The 16,867-nt window shown below is 30.2% G+C and overlaps 2 protein-coding genes and 1 pseudogene across 2 annotated transcripts in view; 2 read left to right on the top strand and 1 right to left on the bottom strand.

Annotated features, from left to right (window-relative positions):
- LOC110631969 (purine permease 3-like) overlaps positions 1 to 16,867 on the bottom strand; it is a 92,300-nt gene that overhangs the window by 45,694 nt on the left and 29,739 nt on the right. The window lies entirely within an intron of this gene.
- Positions 11,694 to 13,322, top strand: LOC110632001 (ubiquitin C-terminal hydrolase 12-like; annotated as a pseudogene).
- On the top strand, positions 14,743 to 16,536 carry LOC110672886 (uncharacterized). Its single transcript, XM_058134327.1, has 6 exons — positions 14,743 to 14,797; positions 14,851 to 15,022; positions 15,097 to 15,266; positions 15,416 to 15,728; positions 15,797 to 15,960; positions 16,065 to 16,536. Exons 1-6 carry the CDS (start codon positions 14,743 to 14,745, stop codon positions 16,229 to 16,231), a joined length of 1,041 nt encoding a protein of 346 aa, XP_057990310.1. The 3' UTR covers positions 16,232 to 16,536.

Genomic DNA, 16,867 nt, shown 5'->3' with positions numbered 1-16,867 from the left:
GATTTGGACGGTATATATATATATATCTTAAGAAATTAAGTATTTAGCTTATTAATAGTCACGATCCAAAATTTTGTGTCATGACCAACGCATAATTTAAGTATTCTTAAATCATGCAAGTCTTATTAAAATATCTTAAATAAATATATTGTCACTAACTAATTCCAAAAAAATAGATAAAATCTAAATAAATAAAATACTGAATAAACATCATGAATATCCCATAAGTAAACTACGGAGTCTCCACAGAATTCAAATAAAACTTAAACTGTTCAATAAACTAAACTAATTATTAGCCCGAGGAAACATGAATTCAGGCATACCATGAGAACAAATCAAAGATTGTCCTTCTCCAGAAAATGGACTGAATATTTGGATCAGTTGTAGAATTCTACTGATCTGAAACAGATAACAGACAGAGAAAACATGATTTGAGTTAATGCTCAGTGAATGATAATTATAGCACACAACGGAATAAGAATAGGCAGACACTTGATTAATTTCACAGTAAATTTTCTATTCAATAAAATCATGCTCATGCTATCAAAATCATTAATAAAATAATTTCATAAAACATATATATAAAAGAAATTCATTCAATAAAATTTTATTGTACAGTACACCAGGGTGATGATACCCCACATCACCAAATGCTAGATGATAAGCGTGTTACCAGATATTAGATACCTTTCTCCTACTTCACAGATATCAATGCATATGATACTAATACAAACCATAAATTGCAATGATACATGACTCAACAATGTAACCTAATATCGTGATAGTCCACATAGTGGGGTCAGATAACGGACACAGATGCTAGGCACAGGTATCAATTCAAAATAGAAAATTAATTTGTACAAATCAATTAAAATCAACAAAAAAATTTCAGATAACAAATAATAACTGATAGTATAATTCCAATAGTTTATTTCAATAATTTCAGAGAGTCAATAAGATCAAATCAATCTCAAATAAATTCAGTGTAACACATCGATAAATTTTATAGTCAGATATCAATCAATATATTTGTTCCCGGAATCATAATGGCTCTAATGCAGAGATAATTGACAAAATTAATTATTTAATTAAAATCGAAATAAAATTCAATAATAAAATAAAACTATAGAAAGTCACATGTAAAATAATTGTTAAAATATTAATTTAAAATTTCATTTAATAACAAATTTAATGCTAAGAAATTTTAAAAGGGACTAAAATGGTGTCATGTACTATAATTAACACTCACCTGAAACCTCCAAGAATATAACAAAAATTTGATCACTAAACTAATATGACAGACCCATTGAACAATTTTTGCTATATTCTGGGTATATATATGTCTCATGGTAATTATGATCAATCCAATTAAATATCAATGGTCAAAGAAAAAAAATGAATTTCTGGAGTAGTTGTAACAATTTAAGGAAAGAAAATAAAAATCAAATTCACCCATTATTAAACAAAAAAATTGAATTTTTACCTTGAAAATAGAATTTAAGGTGGTGAATAAAGAAGTAAGAATTTAGGAATTCTCTGCGCACATCAGATTATAAATCGTAAACTTATATATATATAACAATAAATGAATGATGATGAAAATACTTGTTGAGAGTATTTGGTAGAAAAATAAAGTGATAAACAGGCTTTGAGAGTAAAGTTTTGCAGAAAGAGATGATTATGGTATATATATTTCAAGAGTTCTATTAGGTATAAATTGGAATAAAAGTTATTATTGAACTGAGTTATTCAGATTACAGATATATATTTAATTTCAAAAATAATATACATATATATATAAATAAGTAGGCTATCCAATAAAATATTCTTTTTTTATAAATATATTAAAATATTGTTAGCTAATTAAAATAAATAAATAAATAAAATATTAGGTTTCCACATACTTCCCCCCTTAAAAGAAATTTGGTCCCTAAATTTAAACAGACAAAATTCTAATATGAAGAATCAAATAAGTGAAGATATTTGGCTCGCATTTCAGATTTTACCTCCCATGTGGCCTCACTACTTGAGTGATTATGCCACAAGACTTTGATCAAACCACTTCCTTAGATCGGAGTTTCCTAATTTGTCGATCTAAAATCTTTACTGGTTGCTCCTCATATAACATATCATCCCTAAATTATATGGTCTGAGGTTGGAAAATATGAGATGGATCTGGTACATACTTTCTAAGCATAGAAATATGAAAAACTGAATGTACATGTGCAAATCCAGGTGGAAGGGCTAAACGGTAAGCAACTGCTCTAATTCTCTTTAAAATTTCAAATGGACCAACAAAACGAGGACTAAGCTTCCCTTTCTTTCCAAACATCATGATTCCTTTCATATGTGAAACTCTCAGAAATATGTGATCACTAACCATAAACTCTACATCTTTACGCTTAGGGTCAGAATCACTACTCTGTCGACTTTGAGCAGTCAAAAGTCTATCACGAATTAGCCAAACCTTCTCTGAAGTTAACTGTATCAACTCTGGTCTAGTAAGCCTTCTTTCTCCAACTTTATCCCAATAAATCGGTGATCTACATCTTCGACCATATAATGCCTCGTATGGAGCCATCTTTATACTTGCCTGATAACTATTATTATAAGCAAACTCCACTAAAGGCAAATGTTGATCCCAACAGCCACCAAAATCCATAACACATGCACGAAGTATGTCCTCCAACGTCTGTATGGTCCTTTCTAACTGTTCATTTGTCTGAGGGTAAAAAGCAGTACTAAAGTCTACTTGTGTTCCCAAAGCTTCTAAGAATTTCTTCTAAAATCGAGAAGTAAACTGAGTACCACGATCAAAGACAATAGAAACTGGAATACCATGAAGACTAACAATCTTGTCTATATACAATTGTGCAAGTTTAGCAAAGTCATATGTAGTCTTCACAGAAAAGGAAATGAGCAGATTTTGTCAATCTGTCCACTATCACCCAGATTACATTATAACCACCTCGTGTACTAGATAAACCCACAACAAGGTCCATGGCAATGTGCTCCCACTTTCACTCGGGAATAGGCAACGATTGAAGTAACCCAAATGGTCTTTGATGTTCTGCCTTAACCTGTTGACAAGTCAAATATTTAGCAACAGAGTCTGCAATATCCCTCTTCATGCTACCCCACCAATAATGCTCCCTTAAATCACGGTACATCTTAGTTGAACCTGGGTGTACTGTGTAAGCAGAATGGTGTACCTCCTCCATGATTTCTCTTCTCAACTCATCAACACTGGGGGCACAAAGTCTAGTGCCATAACAAAGAACTCCATCATCATCTAACATGAACCCTTGAGCTTGGCCTTGATGAATAATATCTATAATCTTATACAACTGAGAATCCCTCTTCTAAGCAGCCTTAATTCGCTTAATCAAGATAGGCCTAACTCGAAAATGTGCTAAGAATGATCTAGATATGATTTTAAACTCTACTCTCTAATCTAGCAACTCATGTAATTCACCAATCAGAGGCCTCCTCTTAGTAAATATATAGGCTAAACTACCAGAAGACTTTCTGCTTAGAGCATCAACCACCACATTAGCTTTTTCAGGTTGATATTGTATGGTGCAATTATAATTCTTTAACAATTCTACCCATCTCCTTTGCCTAAGATTAAGATCACGTTAGTCAAAGATGTATTTGAGACTTTTGCGGTCAGTGAAGATCTCACAAGTCTCACCATACAGATAGTGCCTCCATATTTTCAAAGTAAAATTACTGCAGTCATTTCCAAATCATGAGTTGGATAGTTCTACTCATGTCTTTTCAACTGACGAGAAGCATATACAATAACCTATCCATGTTGCATCAAAACACATCCTAAACCAATCCTAAAAGCATCATAATACACTACATAACCCCTTGATCTAGACGGAAAAGCTAACACCGGAGCTGTAGTCAAACGAGTCTTAAGCTCCTGAAAACTTTTTTCACAAGCCTCAGACTACTGAAATTTCACATTCTTCTGTGCTAACTTAGTTAAAGGTGTTGTAATACGAGAGAAGTCTTGAACAAACCATTTATAATACCCTACTAAACCCAAGAAACTACAAATCTCTGACACAGTTATTGGTCTAACTAGGCCAATGAAGCACTGCCTCAACTTTCTTCTTATCAATACACACCCCATTCTTAGACACTGAATGGCCTAAGAAAGCCACACTATCTAACCAAAACTCACATTTTGGGAACTTGGCGTATAGCTTGTGTTCTTGTAAGGTCTGAAGGACAATTCTCAAATGCTACTCATGCTCCTCCTTACTCCTTGAGTACACTAGAATGTCATCAATGAACACTATAACAAACTTATCTAAGAAAGGTTTGAAAACTTTATTCATGAGATCCATAAAAGTGGTTGGGGTATTGGTAAGACCAAAAGGCATTACGAGAAATTCATAGTATCCATTCCTAGTCCTAAACGTAGTCTTGAATATGTCTTCTTTCTTGATCCTCAATTGATGATACCCAGATTGAAGATCAATCTTGGAAAAATACTTTGCACCTTTAAGTTGGTCAAACAGGCCATCTATGTGTGGAAGAGGATACTTATTACGCACAGTCACCTTATTCAATTGCCTATAATCAATGCACATTCTTAAAGACCCATTCTTCTTCTGCACAAATAACACAGGAGCACCCCATGGAGAAACATTAGTGCAAATAAACCCCTTATCTAGTAGGTCTTGTAACTGCTCCTTCAACTTCTTAAGTTCTGCAGGTGCCATACGATAAGGTGGCATGGATATGGGCTCAGTTTCAGGAACTAAGTCTATACTAAACTCTACCTCTCGCTCCGGGGGTAAACCTGATAAAACTTCTAGAAATACATCAGAGAACTCCTTAACCACTGTAACATTCTCCAAACCTGCGCCTTCTGCCTGAACATCTCTAACATAAGCTAGATACCCCTTACACCTCTTTCGCAATAATCGGCTAGCACTCACTGCTGAGATAAGATTACTAGAAGCTATACTGCAATCTCCCTGTTGGATCAAGGTTTGCACCATTAAGACCCTTGGCCCTAGTTCTCCTCTTACGTTTAACAGACCCAGGCACCTATTCATTTTATTAAATAAGCATTAAATCTGAAAATGTGAGCCAAATTAAGATGGGTGGAAAAGTACAAAGAATGCAGATATCTAAAGTAATGATAAACTGAAGAGACGTTAAGGATCCTTTGCTCTGCAAGTTTACTAGACCTCAACCGGGCTCTGATACCAACTTAGTCACGAGCCAAAATTTTGTGTCGTGACAGGCACATAATTTAAGTATTCTTAAATCATGCAAGCCTTATCAAAGTATCTTAAATAAATATATTGTCACTTACTAATCCCAAAAAAATAGATAAAATCTAAATAAACAAAATACTGAATAAACATCATGAATATTCCATAAGTAAACTGCGGAGTCTCTACAGACTTCAAATAAAAACTTAAACTGTTCAATAAACTAAACTAATTATTAGTCCAAGGAAACATGAATTCGGGCATACCATGAGAACAAATAAAAAATTGTCCTTATCCAGAAAATGGACTGAATATTTGAATCAGCTGCAGAATTCTACTGATATGAAATAGATAATAGTCAGAGAAAATATGGTTTGAGCTAATGCCCAGTGAATGATAATTATAGTACACAACGGAACAAGAACAGGCAGACGCTTGATTAATTTCACAATAAATTTTCTATTCTATAAAATCATGCTCATGCTATCAAAATCATTAATAAAATAATTTCATAAAATATATATATATAAGAAATTCATTGAATAAAATTTTATTGTACAGTACATTAGGGTGATGATACCCCACATCACTAAAGGCCAAATGGTAAGCGTGTTACCAGATATTAAATACCTTCCTCCTCCTTTACAGATATCAATGCATATGATACTAATGCAAACCATAAATTGCAATGATGCATGACTCAACAATATTGTAACCTAATACTGTGATAGTCCACAGAATGGGGCCAGATAACGGATACAGATATTGGGCACAAGTACTAATTCAAAATAGAAAATCAATTTGTACAAATCAATTAAAATCAACAAAAAATTTTCAGATAGCAAATAATAACTGATAGTGCAATTCCAACAGTTTATTTCAATAATTTCAGAGAATTAATAAGATCAAATCAATCTCAAATAAATTCAGTGTAACACATCAGAAAATTTTATAGTCAAATATTAATCAATGTAAAGACATTAAAGGCCTATTCCCGGAATTCTAATGGCTCTAATGCAGAAATAATTGACAAAATCAATTATTTAATCAAAATCGAAATAAAATTCAATAATAAAATAAAACTCTAGAAAGTCACATGTAAAATAATTGTTAAAATATTGATTTAAAAATTCATTTAATAACAAATTTAATGCTAAAAAATTTTAAAAGGGACTAAAATGGTGCCATGTACTATAATTACCACTCACTTGAAATCTCAAAGACAATAGTTATATTCAATGAAAGAGAAACAATTTCAGCTGACAGATTGAATAGTCAAATCTCCTACATACCCATAATATAGCAAAAATTTGATTACTAAACTAATATGACATACCCATTGAATATACTGAAAAAGTTTTAATATAACAACAAAATATATATATATTCCACAGTAATCATGATCAATCCAATTAAATATCAATAGTCAAAGAAAAAAATGAATTTCTAGAGTAGTTATAACAATTCAAGAAAAGAAAATAAAAATCAAATTCACCCATTATTGAACAAAGAAAGGGAAATTTTACATTGAAAACAGAATTCAAAGTGGTGAATAGAGAAGTAATAATTTACGAATTCTTTGAGCACATAAGATTATAAATCGTAAATTTATATATATACATATAACAAGAAATGAAAAATGATGAAAATACCGGTTGAGATTATTTAGTAGAAAAAGGAGGTAATAAACAGGCTTTGAGAGCAAAGTTTAGCAGAAAGAGATGATTAGAGTATATATATTTCAAGAATTCTATTAAGTATAAAATGAGATAAGAGTTATTATTGAACTGGGTTGTTCAGATTATAGATATATATTTAATTTCAAAAATAATATATATATATATATATATATAGGTCATCTAATAAAATATTCTTTTTTTTTGTAAATATATTAAAATATTATTAACTAATTAACATAAATAAATAAATAAATAAAATATTGAGTTTCTACATTAATACACTTAAAAACTTATCATGTGTCATTTTTTGTAATCCACGTAACTTAATGATTTGTCAAATAATATTTAATTACCATAAATATTAATAACTTTAAAATTCAATTTATGCTCTTTAATTTTAAAATTTAAATCTTTATTTTCTTTTTTTTTTATCTATTTTTCTTCTTTTAAAGTTATAACATTTTTAGTTTTTGCTTTTTTTAACCTTTGATAAGTATACATAAACTAATTTAAAATATAATACAAATTATTTATCAAAATTTAAAATTCAAAATTAAATTATATTCATATCAATTACTATTAAATAATTTATCTATTTATTAATACTAAAAAATAAATTCGTTTCTCATTTTTCTTGAATATTGGATATATGATTTATTAAAATCTCTCACATTTTTACCTATTTATAGTAATAATTTAATTTTTTTATATTTTTAAATTTACATAATTATTTTTTAATTATTTATTATGTTTTATTTTTCAAATTCATTATGTTTATAATAATATATTTTTTTAATTTTTTTATTGTGTACATAATTATAGAGTATATTTTCATAAAATAAATATTCTTATAAAAGATATATAATTTGAAAATCAAAGGACTAAAATAAAGAGATATACCATTAACTATATAACTTTTCAGTGATTTATATAAAAAAAATAAATATTATTTTAAAAAATAAAAAATATTTTATAAGAAAATTAAACCATGAAGATTTGTAATTGCAGAGAAGTATAAAAAAATTCAAAATTAGAAGAACAAAGTTAAGACTTAGAAAAAAAAAGAACAAAATGTAAATCATAAATTAAGAAATTATTTGATATTTTAATATTATTATTATTATTATTATTATTATTATTATTTGAATATTACCATGATATTTAAGATTTTATTTTTAGCATATTTATTATTATAATTATTATGGACAAACTATTTCTAATAATATATAGTCTTTTTTAAGCACAAATGTACCGTAAAGATATTATATTTATGAAAGAATATTTACAGAAAAATAATTGATAATCATTTTAAAAATGAAAATTAAATTTAATTTAAATAGGAATATAATTATTTAAAATTTTAATAAAAATTTTAATTGTATTTAATATAATTAACTAAGAATAAAATTTTATAGTATAATTTTCAAATATAAAATTTTATAAAAATAAATACTAAATTATACATTAAGATAAAAAATAAATAAGTCACGTGATGTGTGGCAAAATGACTAGTTTACAGTAGTATTTAAAGGTTGAGAGAATAGGTAATGAAAAGTTAAATAGTGATTAGAGGTCAAGAGAGTAATTAATGAAAAGTATCTCTTATAACTTTTAAAAACTGAGAGAGTGTTTTGATCAGAATTAATAAAATTATATCATTATTTTTATATTTAATAATTAATTCAATAACTATTTTTATTCAATACTTCTACTTTAGATCATTATATAAACAGTTAACCACTAACAGTTATTATTAATCGGCTAATAATTAGTAAAATTGTTGATAACTACTAAAATAGTTAATAACTACTAGAACAATTAATATTACCAAATAAAACTTTAAATGTATAAGTAATTTGATTTTTATAAAAAATTAAGCAATCTTTTCTCTTAAACTAATTTTTGAAGGTGAATTAGATCCGATCTGAACTTTGCAAGGTAAGATATGAGTTTTCACATAATTAACCTTTATGTTAATAGTAGTGAAATCTATTTTTAATCCTTTGAGAATATATATATATATATATCATTAATAAACTTTTAGAGTATCATTTTAAGACTTAATTATAAATTTTGACTTTTTTTTTAAATTTTTATAAAAAAAAACTACCAAAAACTAGGGAAGCATAATAAAAATTCAAAATTAGTTAACAAAAGTAATTTACTTATTTTTTTTCCATCTTTAAGAAAAGAGAAAGTAAAGTTCAAATTTAAAAATTTAATTTAATTAATTTGGTTTTTTTTTTAATAGTAGAATTGAATCAAAATTTTTTTTATTGAAATGGTTTTTATAATTACAATATTTTTTTTTTATTGAAATGGTTTTTATAAAATGAGTGTATTTAGAACTGAGGAGCGAAAAAGAAACGAGGACTCACAAGGAACTCTCCAGAACTTGGTTAAAAAAAAATTTTAACATAGTGGGATCAATATGGATATTTCTAGAGGATTAAAAGAGGAGATTTTTGTGGGGGAACAGTGCAGGGGCCAGGGAGAGTCTTTTATACCGAAACAAACAGAGAGAAGGGAAGGAAAGAAATAGAGAGCAGGAAGGGAGGAAATCTAGACAGCTTAACCTTTCCCTAGCCAAAAATTTCAGCTGTTCTCTCTCCAGAATCCCTTATTTAGCCCACCTTTTTCCATGCTATAGTTGAATTGCTGATTTTCTTACCCAAAAAAAAAAAAAAAGTAAAAAAAAAAAAAAAGCGAATTAAGCAACGAAATGAGTGTAACCCACTGCCGTCCTTCATTGCCAGAGGTGATCACGACATCAATTGGAGCTCCTAAGTGATCCCTCGCCTTGTTCAGCTTCTATTCAACTCTTCCTAACTTTCATTTTGGCTGTTGAGTTTAGAGGTGAAGATTAATCAAAGAATTGGGAGAAACAAAACCTGCAACTTCAACTTTGATAAATTTTCAGCGTATGGAGGCTGCCATTGAGTTCACTTGAGCCTCTTTTTTTTCGTCATCATCACTATCTAATCGTTTTATTGTTAAGCCAAGGTCACATACTAGCAGTAATCAGTTTACTTTTCTTTCTTGTTAGTTTCCCCATTTTGATTTAATCATATCTTTGGTTGTTTATCATTTCTGCTTATCTATTTAAATTTATTTGGCTGTACAAGGGCTGAATTTTTCTTTAAGTGTTATGGTTGAAGGGGTGTTAGTTTCTTAGGTTTGGTTTGGGTGTTTTGGGGTTCTTCCTGTTGGAAATTGGCTAGCTTAGGAAGCTTTCTTTCCTTCCCCTGTCTTTTATTCATCTCATTAATAAATTGCTGCTTAGTAAAACAAAATCATCCAAATGTGTTCATCATGGAAGAATGAAACAAATAATTAGTAATTAGGAAATTGAAAGGTCTAGTTACATGCTCTCTATCCAAAGGATATTAAACTAAGGGCATAACTAAAATAGCCCAGGGTGTAGGCTCCATCAAGTAGAGCTTCTGATTTTATAGGGTTCAAGTAATTTACGGTTGAAGAATGTGATTTGTTTTCCCATTCCTATCCTTCAACACAGCAACTAGATGGGTCATAGGGGCAGAACTTGAACCATAGTGGTGGATTTTTGAAATTAACAATTTAAGCCTACCTTTGAGACTGTTGAAAAAAAAAAAATATTATTATTATTATTATTATGTCAATTTTTTTAGTAGCTGCATACTTGGTTAATTTCTTTTTCCAATTCATTCAGTTTTGTGTCTTTAGCGAAGCTTCATAATTAAATATTTCATCAACTTTGATGTTTATCGATTTGCTAAGCTTAATTAGGGAACTACTGTCTTCTGCTAATCCAGTTCTTGTTTATGAATTTATCTGAACTATGTCTGCCAAAAATAGGTAGAGCTGATGTATGAAAATATAACAGTAATTCAAATCTTATTATTATTATTATGATTATTATTATTATTATTATTATTATTATTATTATTATTATTTATGGGTAAGCAAAATATAATTAAAATTTTATTCCTTAAGAATGCTTTGCGATTTTGGCTTTATCTATAAAATTTTAACTAAATTGTTTGTGCATAAAATCATGTTGAAATTTTGTATTAGAGCAAGGGAAAATTTTGAGCTTTCAAGGGAGATGCTGCCAAATTTTCTATATGAATTTGGAAATAGCTAAAATTTTTGTAGTAGAATTTATAGTTAGAAACTACAATTTAAAAGTGTTAATTATAAATTATTTAAGAGCTATGTGGACCTAATCCTTTATAGTACGTAGGTAGCCTTTGAGTACGGTTCAAAGAAAGTGAACTTTGTTTTCTTTATTTATAAGGTTTTTTTTTAGTTTCTTTTGTCACTCGTCTTTTATAAGTTATGTTTGAATTCACAATTGACTTTTGAATTTTTGTTCTCTAGTAATATTGTGGATTAATAATATAATGCTACTATTGAATAAGTACCCTTTATTATTTTTGATGGTATGGGCTTAGTGCTTGATTTTGATTGTTGATATTTTACTATAGCTGCGTTATATTCACTTGAAAACTTTTAGATTTTACATAGATTATATATATATATATATATATTAGGAAGAGGAAATTTGTGTCTTTAATAGCTATTAGAGGATAGGGTGTGACATAGATAAATTATTTCTCTTGTACGAGGAAAGTAGAATAGCCTACTTCTTGAGAACTTAATAATGATTTATCATAATCAAGCTATAAATGCCTTGTGGGTTCTGATATTTAGGGAACTAAAATGCATATTTGACGAACTTGGTATGCATCGTGAAGCTCAATGGTTTGGTTTGGTTTGGTAATGACCTGGAAACCTTAAAGTTTGTGCTCATCCATTCCCAAATGATTTCTTCACAGGTACCTTGTCTTTGTTATATAAAAGATAAAAGCTCATGCAACAAACTTCCTGGCCAAAGAAAAGATATGGAGGATAGAACTCTGCATCCTGATCCTTCTAGCCATAATGTACGAGTGCTTGGTAATGCTTCTCATTCTCATTCACTCTTCTGACTATATATTTTCTAAGACGAGTTAGTAATATCACATTTCTTTTTGTTACAGAAATTTCAAGATCAAAGAGAGATGCTCCTCCTGCTCACTATACGTTGAAGGTTGAGTCATTCTCCCAGTTGTGCAGGATACTTAGAGACAATGACCTTGAGAAATATGAATCTGATGATTTTGAAGCTGGGGGCTACAAATGGTTTGTAATTTATCATTTCACTTTATATTGCTACTGGCATGAGACTGGCTGTAATTCTTGGCACTGGAATATAGGAAAATGGTGCTTTATCCTCATGGAAATTGGAATAGAGGTGTGAATGGTTACATTTCTCTCTATTTAGCCATTGCAGAGGCAAAAGCTATTCCTCCTGGATCACAAGTTGATGTGACCCTCAAATTCTTTGTTTATGATCACATTCGAGACAAGTACTTAACGATCCAAGGTGTCTTTCCATTTGACCTTTATTCTGTCTCGAAGTTTTCAAATTCTTACTATGGAAATATTTCTTGCAAGTAATTATTACACCATTTTCTGAATTATCCCATTTTGACAGGTCCAAAGAATTATTATTATCTTTGACTGTTAATGCAGATGATGAAATGAGGCGTTACCATTATTTGAAGACTGAAAATGGTTTTGACCAGCTAATCTCACTCAAGATGTTCAGTGATCCTTCTAACGGATATCTTGTTGATGACCACTGCGTGTTCGGGACCGAGGTTCATGTTAATAAGTATGAAGGTAAAGGAGAGAGATTTTCCATTATAGAAGAACCTGATAATGGTACTTTTACATGGAAGATTGAGAGATTCTCAAAATTACAAAAAAGGTCGCAATTTTTCAAAGGAATTTTCTGTTGCAAAACATAAGTGGTACGCTGCTAGCCCAGGATTCTGGTTTTTCTTGTTTTAGTGCTTTAATAAATGACCTTTTTATTGATTTTCTAGTGATTGAGAGTAATGATGATTTCAGGCGGTTGATGTTATATCCCAAAGGAGATCCAATGGCAGGAGGCAATAGTCTGTCACTCTTTTTACAATTACTTAACAACAGTGCTCATCCTCAACTAAGAGTGTATGCAGAATATAAGCTGACGGTAAAAGATCAGGTCCAGGAAAGCCATCATGAGATTACAGGTAAACTAATTTAGATTCTGTATTAGCACAAGTATGTAATTTCTCTGTGTCTTCAGTGTAGTTTCAAAACAAAATTCTGATGCAAGTTTCTCAATACCCATGACAGGAAGTGATTGGTTTATCAGCAAATCAAGCGTTGATTGCTGCTGGGGACGTTCTGATTTCATGCCGCTTAATGATATCTATGATGCATCAAAGGGATTTCTAGTGGATGATACATTGATTGTTGAAGCACAAATTTCCCTCCTGGCAGATGTTGAACCTCTCTCCTGAAAAATCAGTGCTTTAAATATGAATAGTAATGTTTATCGATTTGCTAAGCTTAATTAGGGAACTAGTGTCTTCTACTAATCCAGTTCTTGTTTATGAATTTATTTGAACTATGTCTGCCAAAAATAGGTAGAGCTGATGTATAAAAATATAACAGTAATTCAAATCTTATTATTATTATTATTTTTTATGGGTAAGTAAGTATAATTAAAATTTTATTCCTTAAGAATGCTTAGCGATTTTGGCTGTATCTATAAAATTTTAGTCGATTGGATGATATATATATATAAAATTCTTGATAGCTGGAGTTATTATAGCTAGTGTGTGTGTAATGATTAAGGTGTTGGAGTGAAATGTTTACTTTATTTATTGCTAAATGGAATTGAGGTTGATTAAGTGAATTACTACCATATTCTTGTTTTAGAAATTAATGAGGGAAAGGTGGAAGAATACGATAATATATAATATACTCTTTGGGATGCTAAAAAAAAAGGAAAAGAAAATACAATGAGTTAGAGGATGGATTTTATTTATTTATTTATTGTACGAGAGACTTCATGGATGGGCATATATCTTAACTGAATTGTTTGTGGATAAAATCATGTTGAAATTTTGTATTCGAACAAGGGAAAATTTTGAGCTTTCAAGGGAGATACTGCCAAATTTTCTATATGAATTTGGAAATAGCTAAAATTTTTGTAGTAGAATTTATAGTTAGAAACTACAATTTAAAAGTGTTAATTATAAATAATTTAAGAGCTATGTGGACCTAATCCTTTATAGGAGGTACGTAGGTAGCCTTTAAGTACGGTTCAAAGAAAGTGAACTTTGTTTTCTTTATTTATAAGGTTTTTTTTTTTTTTTTAGTTTCTTTTGTCATTCGTCTTTTATAATTTATGTTTGAACACACAATTGACTTTTGAATTTTTGTTCTCTAGTAATATTGTGGATTAATAATATAATGCTACTATTGAATAAGTACCCTTTATTATTTTTGATAGTATGGGCTTAGTGCTTGATTTTGATTGTTGATATTTCACTATAGCTGCATTATATTCACTTGAAAACTTTCAGATTTTACATAGATTACATATATATATATATATATATATATATATAAAATAGCAATTAGAGGATAGGATGTGACATAGATAAATTATTTCTCTTGTACGAGGAAAGTAGAATAGCCTACTTCTTGAGAACTTAATAATGATTTATCATAATCAAGCTATAAATGCCTTGTGGGTTCTGATATGTAGGGAACTAAAATGCATATTTGACGAACTTGGTATGCATCGTGAAGCTCAATGGTTTGGTTTGGTGATTAATGACATGGAAACCTTAAAGTTTGTGCTCATCCATTCCCAAATGATTTCTTCACAGGTACCTTGTCTTTGTTATATAAAAGATAAAAGCTCATGCAACAAACTTCCTGGCCAAAGAAAAGATATGGAGGATAGAACACTGCATCCTGATCCTTCTAGCCATAATGTACGAGTGCTTGGTAATGCTTCTCATTCTCATTCACTCGTCTGACTATATATTTTCTAAGACGAGTTAGTAATATCGCATTTCTTTTTGTTACAGAAATTTCAAGATCAAAGAGAGATGCTCCTCCTGCTCACTATACGTTGAAGGTTGAGTCATTCTCCCAGTTGTGCAGGATACTTAGAGACAATGACCTTGAGAAATATGAATCTGATGATTTTGAAGCTGGGGGCTACAAATGGTTTGTAATTTATCATTTCACTTTATATTGCTACTGGCATGAGACTGGCTGTAATTCTTGGCATTGGAATATAGGAAAATGGTGCTTTATCCTCATGGAAATTGGAATAGAGGTGCGAATGGTCACATTTCTCTCTATTTAGCCATTGCAGAGGCAAAAGCTATTCCTCCTGGATCACAAGTTGATGTGACCCTCAAATTCTTTGTTTATGATCACATTCGAGACAAGTACTTAACGATCCAAGGTGTCTTTCCCTTTGACCTTTATTCTGTCTCGAAGTTTTCAAATTCTCACTATGGAAATATTTCTTGCAAGTAATTATTACACCATTTTCTGAATTATCCCATTTTGACAGGTCCAAAGAATTATTATTATCTTTGACTGTTAATGCAGATGATGAAATGAGGCGTTACCATTATTTGAAGACTGAAAATGGTTTTGACCAGCTAATCTCACTCAAGATGTTCAGTGATCCTTCTAACGGATATCTTGTTGATGACCACTGCGTGTTTGGGACAGAGGTTCATGTTAATAAGTATGAAGGTAAAGGAGAGAGATTTTCCATTATAGAAGAACCCGATAATGGTACTTTTACATGGAAGATTGAGAGATTCTCAAAATTACAAAAAGGTCGCAATTTTTCAAAGGAATTTTCTGTCGCAAAACATAAGTGGTATGCTGCTAGCCCAGGATTCTGGTTTTTCTTGTTTTAGTGCTTTAATAAATGACTTTTTTTATTGATTTTCTAGTGATTGAGAGTAATGATGATTTCAGGCGGTTGATGTTATATACCAAAGGAGATCCAATGGCAGGAGGCAATAGTCTGTCACTCCTTTTACAAATGCTTAACAACAGTGCTCATCCTCAACTAAGAGTGTATGCAGAATATAAGCTGACAGTAAAAGATCAGGTCCAGGAAAGCCATCACGAGATTACAGGTAAACTAATTTAGATTCTGTATTAGCACAAGTATGTAATTTCCGTGTCTGCAGTGTAGTTTCAAAACAAACTCCTGATACAAGGTTCTCAATACCCATGACAGGAAGCGATTGGTTTATCAGCAAATCAAGCGTTGATTGCTGCTGGGGATGTTCTGACTTCATGCCGCTTGATGATATCTTTAATGCATCAAAGGGATTTCTAGTGGATGATACATTGATTGTTGAAGCACAAATTTCCCTCCTCGCAGATGTTGAAGCTCTTTCCTAAAAAGTCAATGCTTTAAATATGAATAGTAATGTAGAATTGTGCGCATGGAGAGTGGTGTTTTCGTGCTATTATTTGCTATAAGCTAGTGGCCCTAACTAAGATGATAATGGTGATGTTCAGCTTGAGGAATTTAGCAAATCAATTATGTTACAGGTATAAAGTTTATTAATGTTATATATGAATATGAATTTATAAAATATCCTCAGTTGGAAACTTGGAAAAAAAAATTGTTTGTTTTATTTATTTATTTATTTAGGCTTATGTAAAAATCATTCTTGGATTTATGTGGACCAAAGTGTAGGTAATATTGATATTTAAATTTTCTTATTACTAGAATGCATGTTATTATTCCTGCCAATTTTTTATTTATCAATTCTTCAAATCCCAGAATTCTACGTTTGCATGCAAGATGATCAACTTCATTGCAAAGACTCTTTTTATTTGGGTTTGATCCATGAGGATCATGAAATGGTGGCAACTTTGCTTCAATTGATTGAATCTGTTTTGATTTTGTTGTTATAACAATTCAAAATTGTAAAAATTTGCAAGAAATTTGTTCATAAATTGAAATTTTTGTTCTGATATATCCATGGGTTCAATTCTTATTGTTAGTTTTGGATAACTTGAGGGAGAGAT

This window comes from Hevea brasiliensis, chromosome 14 (assembly GCF_030052815.1).
Source record: "Hevea brasiliensis isolate MT/VB/25A 57/8 chromosome 14, ASM3005281v1, whole genome shotgun sequence".
In the NCBI taxonomy this organism is placed as follows: domain Eukaryota; kingdom Viridiplantae; phylum Streptophyta; class Magnoliopsida; order Malpighiales; family Euphorbiaceae; genus Hevea; species Hevea brasiliensis.
Note: the sequence above shows the minus strand (reverse complement) of the source record. Positions and strands in the feature narration are given on the sequence as shown.